At 37.4% G+C, this 16,187-nt stretch overlaps 1 protein-coding gene across 2 annotated transcripts in view; it reads left to right on the top strand.

Moving 5' to 3' along the window:
• Positions 1-1,031: 1,031 nt before the first annotated feature.
• Positions 1,032-16,187, top strand: part of CNTLN (centlein) — a 354,675-nt gene continuing 339,519 nt past the window's right edge. For both annotated transcript variants that reach the window (XM_059924674.1, XM_059924673.1), the window contains exons 1-2: positions 1,032-1,537; positions 10,561-10,649. In XM_059924674.1, coding sequence (XP_059780657.1) covers positions 1,178-1,537; positions 10,561-10,649 — 449 coding nt within the window. In that variant the 5' untranslated portion in view covers positions 1,032-1,177. The remainder of the gene's footprint in view (positions 1,538-10,560; positions 10,650-16,187) is intronic.

Here is a 16,187-nt window from a genome sequence, read left to right as displayed (position 1 = left end):
TACATATATCCCCATATCCCCTAGGGAGGGTGTCTTTTGATGTGCTGACTAGATTCCGGCACAAAGCGGTAATTTTGATTAAATGAAGAGGTCATCAGTTAAAGCGGTCACCTCCCTATTTCCACAGTCCTCCTTACCCCACCTCAGCTCTCCAAGTACTCTGGAACCTTTTCCGCACAGGACAGCGGTCTAGCTTTCGGTAGAACTCGAGTGCTAGCTCAATGCGCATCTCCTTACTAAACTCATCACGAGTAGGACGTGTTTTAATGACAGAAAAAGAGGTTATTCAAAGTTTATAAAGAAAGAAAGCAGGAAGGAAGGAAGGAAAAAAGAAAAAAAGAGGATGAACAATGGAGTTGGTCTTGTTTCTTTAACCACGCTCCAAATTACTGGCTTCAAATTAGTCCAAGGATCCAAACTTTGGGAATGCGGGTCACACTCACTCTGATACGCAGCCAACCGCGTAAAGAAGCTGACATAAAACTCAAAGGAAGTCATGACTCTTGCAAAAGACAAAGGGTGCACAAAAGATCATAATTCAAATGGGAAACCTGCCCATTAGTCCCAGCTCAGCCCAAGGCTTTCCACATCTCCTCGACATCAGTCAGCTGGTTGTCAGCTGTACGTCAAGCAGTTTTGCTAAAGGGTTTGAAGAAAACACTTAAGTGTAAAACTTATTCCCTGATCCTCAAGGAGTTTACAACAGCGCTGGAGGGATTAGCCCTGTAACTAACACTACAGGGCGGTCAATGAAACGTGACAAACGAGTTGGCAGCGGCCTTGAAGGTAGAGGAATTCACAGTTAGGGATCATTTGGGGGTAGGGGCTTGTCAAGGAAGGCTTTAAGAAGTGGAATGTAAGCTAGGGGCAAAGCGGCGGGTAGGGTTTTAGGCGTGCGGGAAGCCGTGACGTTGCAGGTTAAAGACTGACCAGGGCACGCGGGGGTGGTGCGCGGGGCGGAGCCGCCTGACTCCTCGGGCCACGGCGCGTGCGCCGCTAACGCTCGCGCAGGGCGCGCGGCCCGTGGGAAGCCCGCCAGGACCCGCGAGCGCGAGACCCCGCGCGCCAAGGCGGGAAAAGTCGGACGCATGCGCAGCTCGGAGCTTCGGGCTCGCTAGGATGGGGAAGGGGAGGAGGAGTTTCCTAGAGGGAACTTGACCTGTTAGCAGCCGCGGCTATGGCGGCGCGCTTGCCGCCCTCACAGCTCCCTCCGCCCCCCGCGCGACAGTTGGGGCCCTGGTCCCCACGTGTTGGGCTGGGAGCTGTGGCACACGAAGTGCTAAGCGAGACCTCGGGTCTTATGGGAGCAGCGCGGGAGGGCGTCGTGGACAAAAGCGATTTACCCCGGCGGGGCGAAGAAGGGTCAGAGGGCCAGCGAGGGCCAGGGGGGACAGCTGCCGCTCAGGCTCCCCTCCTCAGCGCGCCCATGGGGTCCATGCGACTAGAGGGCATCTCGGTAGAGGAGGCGATGGTGACCCGGACGCAGCTGCTGGAGGAAGAGCTGAGCAGCGTAAAGGAGGAGCTGGCCCTGTGTCAGGTATCGAGGTGGCCGCCGGCCTTTCCCTTCCACAGCCGGGCCGGGGCCGGTGGGGAAGTGCGCCCGTCTCCTTCTGCCTTCGGCTGCGTAGCTGCGCGGGTTTGGGACCCACCCACCTCCGCCCGGCGGCGCCCGGTGCCGGCTCCCACACCCAGCCTGGCCCGCAGCTCGGGGCTGAGGGTGGCGGCCTCGCCCAGCTCGCCGACCTCGGGCTCCCGCCCTTCTCCAGACAGTGGCCGGGCAGGGTCGGCCTCGGCGCCCTGGGTTTGGTTGACCTCACTTGGATCCCACCAGAACGCGCAGCCGCACCCCCACCGCCCCCAAGCCCAAGGTCTGTGTCGTGACTGTAGTGGTACTTGGTGCCGCAGGAGTGCAATCCCTGAGTTGAAATGTGGAACAGGAAAGTGGAAACACTTTTATTGAAATAACACCCATGGATGAAGGAGCCTGTTTTTAATTGTCAAACCCACACTTGCCCTTGTTCTTGAGTAAAACTTAAGTTGTTAAAACAGACCAATAATTTTTACGGAGTCTCAGGCTGGGAACTTTCATTCACAGTAGATGATGCTTAATATTTATTAACCAACTATGTTAATTCCATACTTCTGGAGTGAGAAATCTCATTTTCATCGTGCCTGTGAAAAGCATTTACTAAATCAATTGCCTTAACATTACTTTCCTGTTATTTGTAGAATTTGTATATACCAAAGATGGCTTGACTACTCATGTTCAGAAAGATTTGATTTTCCTTTATAGTTTTGCATCCTTACCACCATCTCTTCTCTGATTTTACCAAAACCTTTGACAGGGTTGGGTGACTAAATGTTGGGAATTCACTCAACAGTAGATCTTTGAGTCACTCTGTCTTCAAGACAGAACCAATTAAGAACTGCTAAACAACAAGGTAACTTTATAAACAATATCATAAGTTTAGATTAATAAAAATTCATGAATTCATTCTCATAGTTCTATTGGATTCTTTTGCAGGATTTTGCTGATTGAGTCAAGGACGTAAAAACACAGCAGTCTTGTTCAAATTGAATATGTCTTTGCTTAAACAAGTTGGGGAGGTATTATGTGACTGCCTCCTTTTGACTTTCCATTCTCTATTCTTCACTGGTTAAGGAGCAAAGGGATAAGTAAAAGACACCAAGGAATTAAAGCGTTTTGTCATCTCACTCTTCACCTTTGGGTAGTTTGAAAATGTGAATCCATGATAAAGGGCTTTGTTACTTTGGCAAGTCCTAATCTAAGATGCTATTTACCCATATCTTCTACACCCTTTCTCCCCTACCCCTTACTCTGTATTTACCATAGTTATGCCCTGAGCTGGATAAGGAACTAAGATGTTTACTTTTGTGACTGACTTGATTAAGAAATCAGTCTGTTGGAAACAGCCCAATGACCCTCTTCCCCCAATCCATTAACTATTATATTCTTTCAAAATGTGACTACGGAAGGTGTAAGAATTGAGATGGTCATAGGTAGCCTAGAACAATGGTTCTTGAGATTTTATAGTACTGACACTGTTAGATGATCATAGGCATTCCAGTAATGTGAGATGAGGTTGGCACTATCCCATACCATAAAACTTCAGTCAAATCATACTCCTGCTGTTGGGGAAATTTGGGAGACATAATAATTGAATTGTTTTATAAAAAGCATTTAAGTAATTAAACATTCACTTTTACATTTTAAAAATTAGTTCTTCCACTTATTTATTAAGCTAGAAATCACAGTACCCAAGAATACATAGTATTAACCCCTATGTTTTCCACAGCTCTCAAAAATTGTACCCAAGATAAGAAATTCATTTCACATGTCAACCTAGTAAGTAGACACACATACACATGCATGTAATTTCAGAAAGAATATTTACACTGTGTGTCCTGAGCCCTGATGTTTTCTTTTAAAATCTATTATTTAAGAAAGTGCTGCTAATATCTACTAAATTAATTTCACAGCCCAGTAATGGGTCAAATGTACAGTTTGGGAAAAAGAACCCCACTAATTAATTAGTCTCTGGTCATAAGTTGCAGCTTCATTTAAGTTAGTTGGTTTTTTCCACGTTTAACTTACAGGAATTCAATTATATGTGCTTGGTGAAGAAAAAGAAAGTGATTCCATGTGCCATTCCGGTCCATTGGAATGACTCAGAATAAGCATGTAATAGAAAACAATCTCTGTTCCAACTGTTTCTCTTAATATGAGTATCTCATCCTACTCTATGTGATTGTGGTATTTAAACTTTTTTTGTATGGCCCCAGATTACCAAGCAACATACACATGCTTAGATGAAGAAAAAGTGGTTGATTTCAATGTGGGAAGAAAAGTTGTCTGTATTGGACTTACTGAGGATAGGTTAGCTTCCAAATCTAGCTTTTTCTAAGGAACTTTCAAAGGTACTCCAAAGATCAATTTTAAGTTCATGACAGTCATACTTTAGTCACTGATTTAGAACCTAACTTCACCATACTCTTAATTTTGATTTTGTATTTCAAGATTGTGGTCTATTTGTGACCAAGAATGGGGTTGTGGGTATGTGTATGTGCACATTATTCACCCCTTGTAGAATATCAGATGAGAAAAAGTTATGTATGTGTAATGTATATATGTATACACACACACACAGGTGTACATGCACACACAAATTTATGTATATCTCAAACCATATTTCTCTTTTTAGTCACAGCCAAAAATATTTACTAAACCTATATACCAATTTCAGGTAGAGATATATTATGGCATTTAAATGAAATATATGTGCATTACTCCAACTTTCATGATGAAATTAACTTTCATGATGCATGTGATGTTGGAATTAAGAGTATATGACTAGAGAAATCAACCAGTTACATTTTTTAGTGGACATTTAGGTGTGTTGAAACCTTGTCCAGTCATTCACAAAGAGAAAAAAAAATTGAGGGACTTCCCTGGCGGTCCAGTGGTTAAGACTCCGTGCTTCCACTGCAGGGGGTGCAGGTTTGATCCCTGGTGGGAGAACTAAGATCCTGCATGCGGTGCAGCACAGTCAAAAAAAGAAAAACAAAATTGAGAACATGTTGTATAATTAGAATTCTCACTGTTGTTAGGAGCTGTATTCTAATAGATGAATCTTTTTGTACAGTTATTTTTCATAATGATAATTTAGTGAGTGGCTAGTTTGTGCCATACTTTGTAATTAAACTCTTTCCATTGTTTTCTTTGAGTTCTGGTAGGAAATTATTTGTTTAAATATAGAAAATAATTTTCATATGTTTGTTGAATTCATTCCTGCAGTAGAGGTCAATTGAGGGCCTATTATGTTGGCAGATACTAAACTAGGTGGTGGGAGAGTAGGTACCCAGTGAAAAAGACAATTTTGAGTGTCTCTGTCTGTAAAGTTGATATGTATTTCCATGTTGATAAGTGAAAGTCAAAGCCAATCCACCGCCAAGATAACTCAGACCCAAATCTTCGGGCATTTAGTCAACTCTCATTGGCTGAGTTTAATAAACTTTGTGAGAAGGAGTAGGATTTTTTAATTTATATTTTAAATTATTTGATTCTGTGTGGAAGTTCTGTAGTAAGAATAAGGTATTTTATAATGAGTAATATTTAAGGATTTTTACTTTTAATTTTTTGGAAAGAACATTTTAAGTGCCCAAAGGAAAGGAAAATATAAAGATAATATGGTTGGTAGTAGTTAGTTTCCTTGTTTTAATAATGTGTGGAATAGTTTGGAAACTAGTTTTGTGTTTTTGGGGGGCTTTGTTTCTTTCTGTATATGAAGGAGCGCCTCTTTAATAATTAGAGGTATAATCCACATTGAAGATAATATAGCATTTAAATAACTAAAAAACTTACAAAAACTAATACATATTGTACAACAGTCCCACAATCCATTTGTAGCATTTTATTGCTAACAAAAGAACTTACTTCTTTTTCTCAAGTCAAGTATCACTTATACATTTGAGTATTTTTAGGTGACAAAATCTGAATACCATTGCTGATCATAAATTAATAACAAAAGAAATTAATAACTGAAGTTTAATAGAGAAATTTGGAAATTAGAAAGTTCTCCCCCTAATGACTTCTGGGAATAAATTGTAGTTATAAATTAACAATAGACTGTTTCTGGAGGAGTCTTTTCTTCTGGTTGCTTTTTTTTCTGACCTCTATGATAAAAACAATTTAAGGAGAGTTTGTTGTTACTTTCTCTTTGGTGGGGATTAAAAAGGAGATGTGAAATAACCATTAACCATAACAATAGCAAAAAGAAAGAAAAGAAAAAAATGTATAAATTAATATGTAAATATTGTTTTCATCAGATATTTATTGATTTCTTACTTTGTCCCTCTAACTGTATTAGAGCTAAATCCTTTATTAGTAAGTCATACTTACTTAAGCTGGAGTAACTCAGTTATTTTATAAATGTTGAAAACCTACTCCTTTTTAAGTTTTTACTTTTGTTAACCTTTCTTGCTTAGTATTTTAGGTAGAGGAGTTGAGGTGAAAAATACATGCGACTCTTTTTTTTTTTAAACATCTTTATTGGAGTATAATTGCTTTATAATGGTGTGTTAGTTTCTGCTGTATAACAAAGTGAATCAGCTATACATATACATATATCCCCATATCTCCTCACTCTTGCGTCTCCCTCCCACCCTCCCTATCCCACCCCTCTAGGTGGACACAAAGCACCGAGCTGATCTCCCTGTGCTATGTGGCTCCTTCTCACTAGCTATATATTTTACATTTGGTAGTGTATATATGTCCATGCCACTGTCTCACTTCGTCCCAGCTTACCCTTCCCCCTCCCCGTGTCCTCAAGTCCATTCTCTACGTCTGCATCTTTATTCCTGTCTTGCCCCTAGGTTCTTCAGAACCTTTTTTTTTTTTTAGATTCCTTATATATATGTTAGCATACGGTATTTGTTTTTCTCTTTCTGACTTACTTCACTCTGTATGGCAGTCTCTAGGTCCATCCACCTCACTACAAATAACTCAGTTTTGTTTCTTTTTATGGCTGATATTCCATTGTGTGTATGTGCCACATCTTCTTTATCCATTCATCTGTCGATGGACACATAGGTTGCTTCCATGTCCTGGCTGTTGTAAATAGTGCTGCAATGAACATTGTGGTACATGACTCTTTTTGAATTACGGTTTTCTCAGGGTATATGCCCAGTAGTGGGATTGCTGGGTCATATGGTAGTTCTATTTTTAGTTTTTTAAGGAACCTGCATACTGTTCTCCATAGTGGCTGTATCAATTTACATTCCCACCAACAGTGCAAGAGGGTTCCCTTTTCTCCACACCCTCTCCAGCATTTATTGTGTGTAGATTTTTTGATGATGGCCATTCTGACTGGTGTGAGGTGATACCTCACTGTAGTTTTGACTTGCATTCCTCTAATGATTAGTGATGTTCAGCATCCTTTCATGTGTTTGTTGGCAATCTGTATATCTTCTTTGGAGAAATGTCTATTTAGGTCTTCTGCCCATTTTTGGATTGGGTTGTTTGTTTTTTTGATATTGAGCTGCATGACCTGCCTGTATATTTTGGAGATTAATCCTTTTGTCAGTTGCTTCATTTGCAAATATTTTCTCCCATTCTGAGGGTTGTCTTTTCGTATTGTTTACGGTTTCCTTTGCTGTGCAAAAGCTTTTAAGTTTCATAGGTCCCATTTGTTTATTTTTGTTTTTATTTCCATTTCTCTAGGAGGTGTGTCAAAAAGGATCTTGCTGTGATTTATGTCATAGAGTGTTCTGCCTATGTTTTCCTCTAAGAGTTTTATAGTGTCTGACCTTACGTTTAGGTCTTTAATCCACTTTGAGTTTATTTTTGTGTATGGTGTTAGGAAGTATTCTAATTTCATTCTTTTGCATGTATCTATCCATTTTTCCCAGCACCACTTATTAAAGAGGCTGTCTATTCTCCATTGTATATTCTTGCCTCCTTTATCAAAAATAAGGTGACCATGTGTGTGTCGGTCTATCTCTGGACTTTCTGTCCTGTTTCATTGATCTATATTTCTGTTTTTGTGCTGGTACCATACTGTCTTGATTACTGAAGCTTTGTAGTATAGTCTGAAGTCAGGGAGCCTGATTCCTCCAGCTCCATTTTTCTTTCTCAAGATTGCTTTGGCTATTTGGGGTCTTTTGTGTTTCCATACAAATTGTGAAATTTTTTGTTCTAGTTCTGTGGAAAATGCCATTTGTAGTTTGATAGAGATTGCATTGAATCTGTAGATTGCTTTGGGTAGTATAGTCATTTTCACAATGTTGATTCTTCCAATCTAAGAACATGGTATATCTCTCCATCTGTTTGTATCATCTTTAATTTCTTTCATCAGTGTCTTATAGTTTTCTGCATACAGGTCTTTTGTCTCCTTAGGTAGGTTTATTCCTAGGTATTTCATTCTTTTTGTTGCATTGGTAAGTGGGAGTGTTTCCTTAATTTCTCTTTCAGATTTTTCATCATCAGTGTATAGGAATACAAGAGATTTCTGTGCATTTTTTTTGTATCCTGCTACTTTACCAAATTCACTGATTAGCTCTAGTAGTTTTCTGGTAGCATCTTTAGGATTCGCTATGTATAGTATCATGTCCTCTGCAAACAGTGACAGTTTTACTTCTTCTTTTCCAATTTGGATTCCTTTTATTTCTTTTTCTTCTCTGATTGCTGGGGCTAAAACTTCCAAAACTATGTTGAATAATAGTGGTGAGAGTGGGCAACCTTGTCTTGTTCCTGATCTTAGTGGCAATGATTTCAGTTTTTCACCATTGAGAACAATGTTGGCTGTAGGTTTGTCAAATATGGCCTTTATTATATTGAGGTAAGTTCCCTCTGTGCCTACTTTCTGGAGGGTTTTTATCATAAATGGGTGTTGAATTTTGTTGAAAGCTTTTTCTGCATCTATTGAGATAATAGTATGGGTTTTTTCCTTCAATTTGTTAATATGGTTTATCACATTGATTGATTTGCATATGTTAAAGAATCCTTGCATTCCTGGGATAAACCCCACTTGATCATGGTGTATGATCCTTTTAATGTGCTGTTGGATTCTGTTTGCTAGTAGTTTGTTGAGGATTTTTGCATCCCTGTTCATCAGTGATATTGGTCTGTAGTTTTCTTTTTTTGTTACTATTTTGTTTTGAAGCAAGCTATAAGATAAATTTACAGATAACATTGGTTTCAGGGATTTTGTAGTTTCATCAACATACCTTTTAAAAAGAGCACATAATGTTACATAGTTTAACTTTTCCTTCACCAGAGGTTTATGACATGTAATTTCTATATATATTGACATTTCTTGTCCTTAACTGAAATCATTTTAATACCTAAATGCGGAATTCTTGCTTCTAAAAGGTAAAGTATGATATATAAGAATAGTTAGGTAAGGTAGTACTTTCCAGAACTCAGGCTGTCAAAAGTCTTTAAAAAAAAGTCAAACAAAATCAAAGATTTGAGCATTAAAAAATGAAAACATAAAAATTTAAGAAGTAAGCATGGGTAAATATATTTCCAATCTTGTAGTAAAGCAGGCCTTTTTCTAACTTGTAGAAGAAAGCCATAAGCCATAATGAAAAAGATATGTTTGAATATAGAAAAATAGTAACTACCTTTTCCCCAGACATCTCCATCATAAATAAAGTCAAATAAGCAACAACATACTGGGAAAAAATAATTGTAACACATTTGGTAGACTTAAGTCCAATTTTAAGATTTCCAATGATATTTCTTATATTTAATTGGCAGAACTCGGTCACAGAGCCCATAGGCAAGAGAGGCCAGTCTTTTAGTTGGCAGCAAAGATCAAATATGGTTTCTGTTACTAAGAGGAAGGGGAGCATGGGTGATGCCACACAAGTAATACCAGAGAAATAAACTACCAAACAAATATAGTATTATAAAATGAAATGTGATTTGAAAAAAAAAATAAAAAGGGTAAGGGGTTACCAGAGATTTGTGGGTTTTTGTGGCTATAAGTATAGTAGTTAGGGAAGCCTTCTCTTCTCTTGAAGAGGTAACATTTAAACAAAGACCTGAGTGACGTGAGGTAATAATGTACATGAAAATCTGGTAGATTGTATATTTAAAAGGACCTGGTGCAAGTAGAGCCAGAAGGTCCATGTGAACAAGAGGGTGAGTGATAGATGAGGCTGGAGGGCCAGATGGTGTAGCGTCATGTGGCCTTGGTAGAGTTTGGATTGTTTTCCTAATCTGATGGAAATCCACTGGGCGATTTTGAGCTGTAAGGAGCCCAGGGGACCATTGTAGAGAGCTAGGCAAGAGGTAGAGTTGACTTGTACTAGGATGGTGGATAGTACTTGTTCCACTTGCACTGGGTAGAAGTGTTCAGAATTGGGATATATTTTGTAGGTAAGGCTAATAGGATTTACTAATGGTTTGGATATGAAATGTGAAGAAAGAGAGCAACCAAGATTGACTCCTAGATCTTAAGTTTTTAAACAGTAAGTAGGTGGGGGTGTCATTTTCTGAGATGCAGAGAGGGCAGGTTTGTGAGAGGGTTGGAAGTCAAAAACTTTATTTTGGATAAATTAAATTTGAGATGCCTATTAAGAATTGACAATATAGAGGACCTTGAAAAATGATTTTAGCGTTACGGTGGGGAGGGAAATCTGACTGGAGGAGGTTACAGAGTGAATGGGGAGTGAGGAAGAATAGATAATGATTGTAGGCAACGGTTTCAAGGAATTTTGCTGAAAAGTGCAGCTGAAAATGGAGCAATAGCTAGAGGACAGTCTCATTTTAGAACAAATTTACCTTGATATTCAGCCCTTCAACATTTGCACCCTCAAATGTGAGTAGTAGAAATAGTAAAATAAATGTGGGTTACCAGTGTAAGAACTTTTTAAAATAAAGCTTTCCTGTTATACTTTTCAAGAATCTGTTTTATAGTTATAGAACTAGGGATCAAGTAATTATGTTTTTCATTTTTTAATTTAATGCAGTATCTTGCCTTCTCTGCTGTAGCTACAAAGCAATGCATTTAAAATGTCTTTTATTTCTTTAAGGCTGATAAAGAATTCGTATGGTCTTTGTGGAAACGTCTCCAGGTGACAAACCCGGATCTCACACAAGCATTCAGTTTGGTTGTGGAAAGGTGAGTTACCAAGTTATTTTTCATCAGTATTTAGTTTGTTGAATTTGTTTTTCTTCATTATTAAAATTAACACTTGGCGTTAATCCCCTGAAGAGATTCATTTGATTTCCAAAGGAATGTCGAGCATGATATTATAATTACTGGATTTATTTCAAGGTGTGTCAGTTTGCTAAGTACAGCTAGGCCTTATCTTCTGCTCATATTCTGACATATTTGGGAAGTTTGCAGGTAAGAGAGACACTTTGTGTGTATGTGTTTGTGTGTGTGTGTATGTTTTAAGCTCTTACTACTCAACTTTAAAAATTGGAGAAGTTCCTGTTGTTTGGCTTCAGAGACTGACCCTGTAGGCAGCTTCCTAGACATGATCCTTCCTAGACATGGCTCAGTTTTCCCCTAAGGTAAATGCAGTATGTACTTGAGAGCCTGGGTTGACCTTGCCAGAGTAGAGTAAGTGTTCTGGAATAGGTTGAGAGATTTCCGTATTACCCTGTAGGGGATGCCCAGTCATTTAACTATAGATTATTGGGCCTCTCCTTGGTCATTAGAAACAGTGGAGTGATGCTGGCTACTTCTTATCAAACATTTGGTATACAGTAGTCTCATGACACTTAGATAGCAATTAAAACACTTGCTTTCCTATTAAATGGATTTCATTATATTTCCTAAATGAGGAGCTAAGCATATGGTTGCCTTTTCTTTTTTTTAATTGGAATTATGATTATATAATCTGAATATCAGCTTTGATAACTTGAAATATATTCACCTTTGGAGTTGCAAGCCCTGGGATCATTCTAATATTGTCTGGAATTTGACTTTGAAAAATCTATGATACATACCCATGGCTAATTTTACCATCCTTGGTTATCGTGAACTCTTAAAACAGTATAATTAGTTTCTTCTCATGGTCTTGTATGTCTAATTCATCAATCAGATTTTCCCTTTTGATGATCAGAATTAAGTCTTTTGTTGAAGTACCCTTATTAGTTCCTCAGTCATTCTCGAGATTAAATGTGATCACTCTCAGTTTTCCTGTTTTTTAGCAGAATAGGACTTCAGAAGATATATTCTTGGGATTTCTTTTGTCATTTCTGTGATTCTTTCATTATACTCCTCTCCTTTTAGTTGTATACATTTTTCAACTTTCTAATTTGTTTATTTTTTACAACTTTCTAAAGCGATTCTTAATTTTCCCTTTACTCTTGGTTGAGACAGATCCAAATAATAAATTGTTAGGTCATCTTTCTCATTCTTTAAGATTTTTATTTTTCACATTTTATAATATACATAATATATGGTCACATAAAAGTATATCAACAATTTATAAATAAATATACACATATGTTTTGGGGTGGGTACTCAAAAGCCTTTTGCTCATAAGATATGTAATGGAAAATTTTGGAGATTACTGCTTTACAGCTATAATCTTGAAAATTTTAATGTGCACAAGGTATACTTGGAAAATTTCTTTTTCAAAATTTTTTAATTTTTAAAATTTTTATTGGACTATAGGGGATGGGTTGGGAAATATCTCTGTAAGTTATGCCCTATTAGGGAAATGTCCATTCTGATTTTCCTGGGATAGCTTTTGGAGCTTTTTCTTTTTCTTGGAGCTGCTGCTCTTGCTGGCAGCAGCCTCTTCAGGTCCATTGCTGAGTGGCTTCTCCTTGGAAGAGAATTTCCTCTTTTCCTTGGGGACTGGAAAATTTCTTAAAATGCAGGTCTCTGGAACTTTCCTCTGATCTACTGAATCTTTAGGGATGAGGCCCAGGAGTCTTTAAAATAAGCTTTCCAGGTAATTCTGATGTCCACAATGAGATACCTTGGAATTTGAATTGACTTTTGAAATTGGAAACTTGTAATATGCATTTATAATTTTATAATTATGTAAATATTATTTCCTTGAGAACCATGTAGTGTGTTTGGACCTGTTGATAAGGGAAATGGTATGACAAAAAAAGAATGTTCCAAATATCAAAGTCAAATAGAATATCTTTCTTTATAGTCCATTAATTACCCAAATTATGCTACATTTAAGTTATTTTATATTTGTGCCTTGGTCTTCCTGGACAACATTTTTTCCCCCTGGAATTTCTAATTGCCTTTCTTTTCTGCTATTTCTTACCATAAAGAATGTCAATGTTCAGACATTTGAATAATGAGCTGAAGACAGTCTTCCTTGGGCCCTTTGGTTTATGGTATGAATTTTGGCCAATTGCTTTCTAAACCTACTCATAGCTGCCATCCTAGGATTTCTTCTTATTGTACTCCTGAACTAGTTCCACAGTTTCTAAGATCCTATGTCTTCCTTTTTCTTTGGTTGGATTATATTTTCAAAATTTTTTTCTCAGAAGGGATGCATAAGTGGTCCACTTTCTGACTCCTTATGTGCCTAAAATGTCTTTCTTTTGTCCTTATGTTTGGTTGATACTTTAGCTGAACATAAAATTTTAAGTACATTTAATTTCCCTCAGATTTTTTAAAGTATAGTTTTGTTATCTTCTTTTAGCATACGGTGGTGTTATCAAGTGTATGTGTGATCCCAGTGCAAGTGAGATTCTTATTTCTTTCTAGGTAGCTTGCTTGAAGTTTTTAGGATTTTCTCTACATATATATGATATTTTTAAATTTCAACATCATCTTTTAATTTGAGTCTTTTAAAAATTGAAACTTCTCAGCCTTTGTGGGTTCTTTCAATATCAAGACTTGAGATTTTATTTCAATTGAAGAAAAATATGATTCTCATATTTTCCCCCTTGTCTGTTCTTTCCTTCTGTACTCTATTAGAGATTGGACCTTCTGGACTTGGCCTTCTTTTCTGTCATATTTTCCACCTTTTAATTTTGTCTCCTGAATGGTCTTCTTACATTTTCTTCCATTAGTACATGGATTTTTTTCCATTTACCCTATTTAGTTATTTTATTTTTTTTTTAGTTTTAGAAATCAAAATTTTACTTCTAAGAAATTTCTTATTCGATTTTTCCTTTTTCATAGCAGTCTTCTTTAAAAGGATAACTTTTTAATCTTTCTGATGATAATTTTTAAGTTCTTCTCTGTTTCTTACATTATCTTTTTCTCCTGTTGGGTAACTTTTGTTTGTTCCTACACTTTTACTTTAATGCTGATAGTTTTCTTCAAGTGTATGATGATTCTTTACTGACTGTTCATGTTTTTGTATGAAGGTCTATATTGCTTAATGTAGAAATGTTGCTTTTAATGAGTTTACTTTGCATTTTTATATAACTGTTACCAAGAGGCTTCTCATCTGAATGAAAGGATTGACTATGGGCATTGTGTAAGAGAAGGGAGGGGACTATCAACAAGCTTTCCTGAGGGATGTATGGCAAATGGGCTTCACTGTACAGAATGAGAAGTAGACTCTTAAGTCAGTCCCTTCTCTGATTGTATTGTTTGTCCCAACAACCATAGTAGGGACCTTTTTCAGGAACATGGTTCTTTTGAAAGTAGCCTTGGGCCATTTGTTATAGGCAAATACTGCAGGTAGCTGTTCTGAACATGGATGAATGGGAAGCCCAGATTTTTGATTAATGGTTCCTTAGTCATCTTGATTCCTGTGGACTTCTGCTTTCCATACTTACTAATTGGGTACTTAGAGCCTCTCTGAGCCTCTTCCAGAAAAAAATAGCTTCCTCTTCCATTATAGACACTATTTGGATTTTGATTTTTCTCCTCTGGGTTTGCCTCTGTGAGTCCATCCTTCTGTCTTTCAGATATTTGTCCATTTTGGACCCCTTTTCTTATTTCCAGGCTAATAGACTCAAGGCAGTGTGATTTGGGCATGTCAATGACATGTTGTCAGTTCATTATTTTCAAGAGGAATATAATTATTATTCAAAAGAAAATAATATTTTTAGAGTTACAATATATTCTATTATTTTGATATGCCATATTATTTAATCAGTATCTTATTGTTGTACATTAAGGTTCCTTTTTTTATGAGAATTGTATGATGATGCTGTGATAAATGACCTTGTGGATAAAGCTTTGCCAGAATCACTGGATTTAACCAGTGGTGCTACTGACATAGTAGATGGAGGCTGGGGTTGCTAAACATCCTGAAATAAATAGGATAATCCTGCTCAATTAAATAACCCTTAGAGACTTTGAGGGTTCAGTTCCAGACCACTGTAGTAAAGTGAATATTGCAGTAAAGCAAGTCACACAAATTTTTTGTTTTCAAGTGCATATGAAAGTTATGTTTATACTGTAGTCTATTAAGTGTGCAACAGCATTATGTCTAAAAAACAATGTACGTAATTTAAAAATATTGCTAAAAATGCTGTCATCTGAGTCTTCAGAGAGTTATACCCTTTTTGCAATAGTAACATCAAAGATCACTCACTGATCACAGATCATCGTAACAAATATAATAATAATGAAAAGGTTTGAAATATTGTGAGAATTACCAAAATGTGACACAAAGACATGAAGTAACTGTTGTTGGAAAAATGGCGCTGGTAGACTGGCTTGATGCAGGGTTTCCACAAACCTTCAATTTGTAAAATGCAGTATCTGTGAAGCGCAATAAAGCAAAGTGCAATAAAATGAGGTATGCCTGTACTGCTTCAAGTGCCCTTGGTACCCATTTGGAAAAATGCTGGTCTTATCAATAATTCTTTATTTTTTTGCCTTTTTGGTACTCTATTATAATGTCCTTGTAAGTTTTTTGGTGGGGTGTCTGTTTACATATTTTTGTGTGCATGTGTTTTTATTATGGAAAATTTTAATTTGATGCAAGGGTAGAGAGAATGCACTAATGAACTCCCATGTTTACTCATCACCCAGCTTGGACAATTATCAGCACATGACCAATCTTGTTTCATCTATAAACTTCTACTTCCTTTCTGCTCCTCTGCTCCCTCTACCACAGTGGATTATTTTGAAGGAAATTCCAGACATCCTGTTATGTTACCCACAATTCCATTGGTGTTTACAGTCAGTTCTTGTTATTCACAGGAGTTATGTTTTATAAAGTCATGTGAACACTGAATTAGCAAACATGGAAATATTGCTCCTAGGGGAGATAAAGGATTAAGTTCCTATGAGCCTCTGGTCACAACATTTTGTTAACTGATCAACATATAACCTTGCTTTACATGTGTTTCTATTTAAAGACATCTTATTTAATATATATTGTTGATTTATTACTATTGAGCTTATGACCGATGGTACTGTAACTCATGCCTGAACACAGTTTGTCTAACACAATTTTTTCTCCATATGCAAGTCACAGCCTTCTTGCACTTAGGAACACTAGACAGCACTTCAGCACTATGCTTAGTGGTCATTTGAAACAGTGAAATCATCAACAGAAGGGCAGAAATGTGAAAAATGTGGTACTAAATAGACCATGAGAAGAATACTTGTTTATAGTATGAGAGCTGAAATAAGAAGACAGAGCATCCCCTTGTTTGACCTCAGCTGGGAACATGTGGTTCAGGTGACTTAAATTTTTCACCACTTTCTGCATGTCTGCAAATGACTGAAAAAGTGCAATGGTATTGATTTTAGGCTTAAAAT

This window comes from Balaenoptera ricei, chromosome 6 (assembly GCF_028023285.1).
Source record: "Balaenoptera ricei isolate mBalRic1 chromosome 6, mBalRic1.hap2, whole genome shotgun sequence".
Classification (NCBI taxonomy): domain Eukaryota; kingdom Metazoa; phylum Chordata; class Mammalia; order Artiodactyla; family Balaenopteridae; genus Balaenoptera; species Balaenoptera ricei.
Note: the sequence above shows the minus strand (reverse complement) of the source record. Positions and strands in the feature narration are given on the sequence as shown.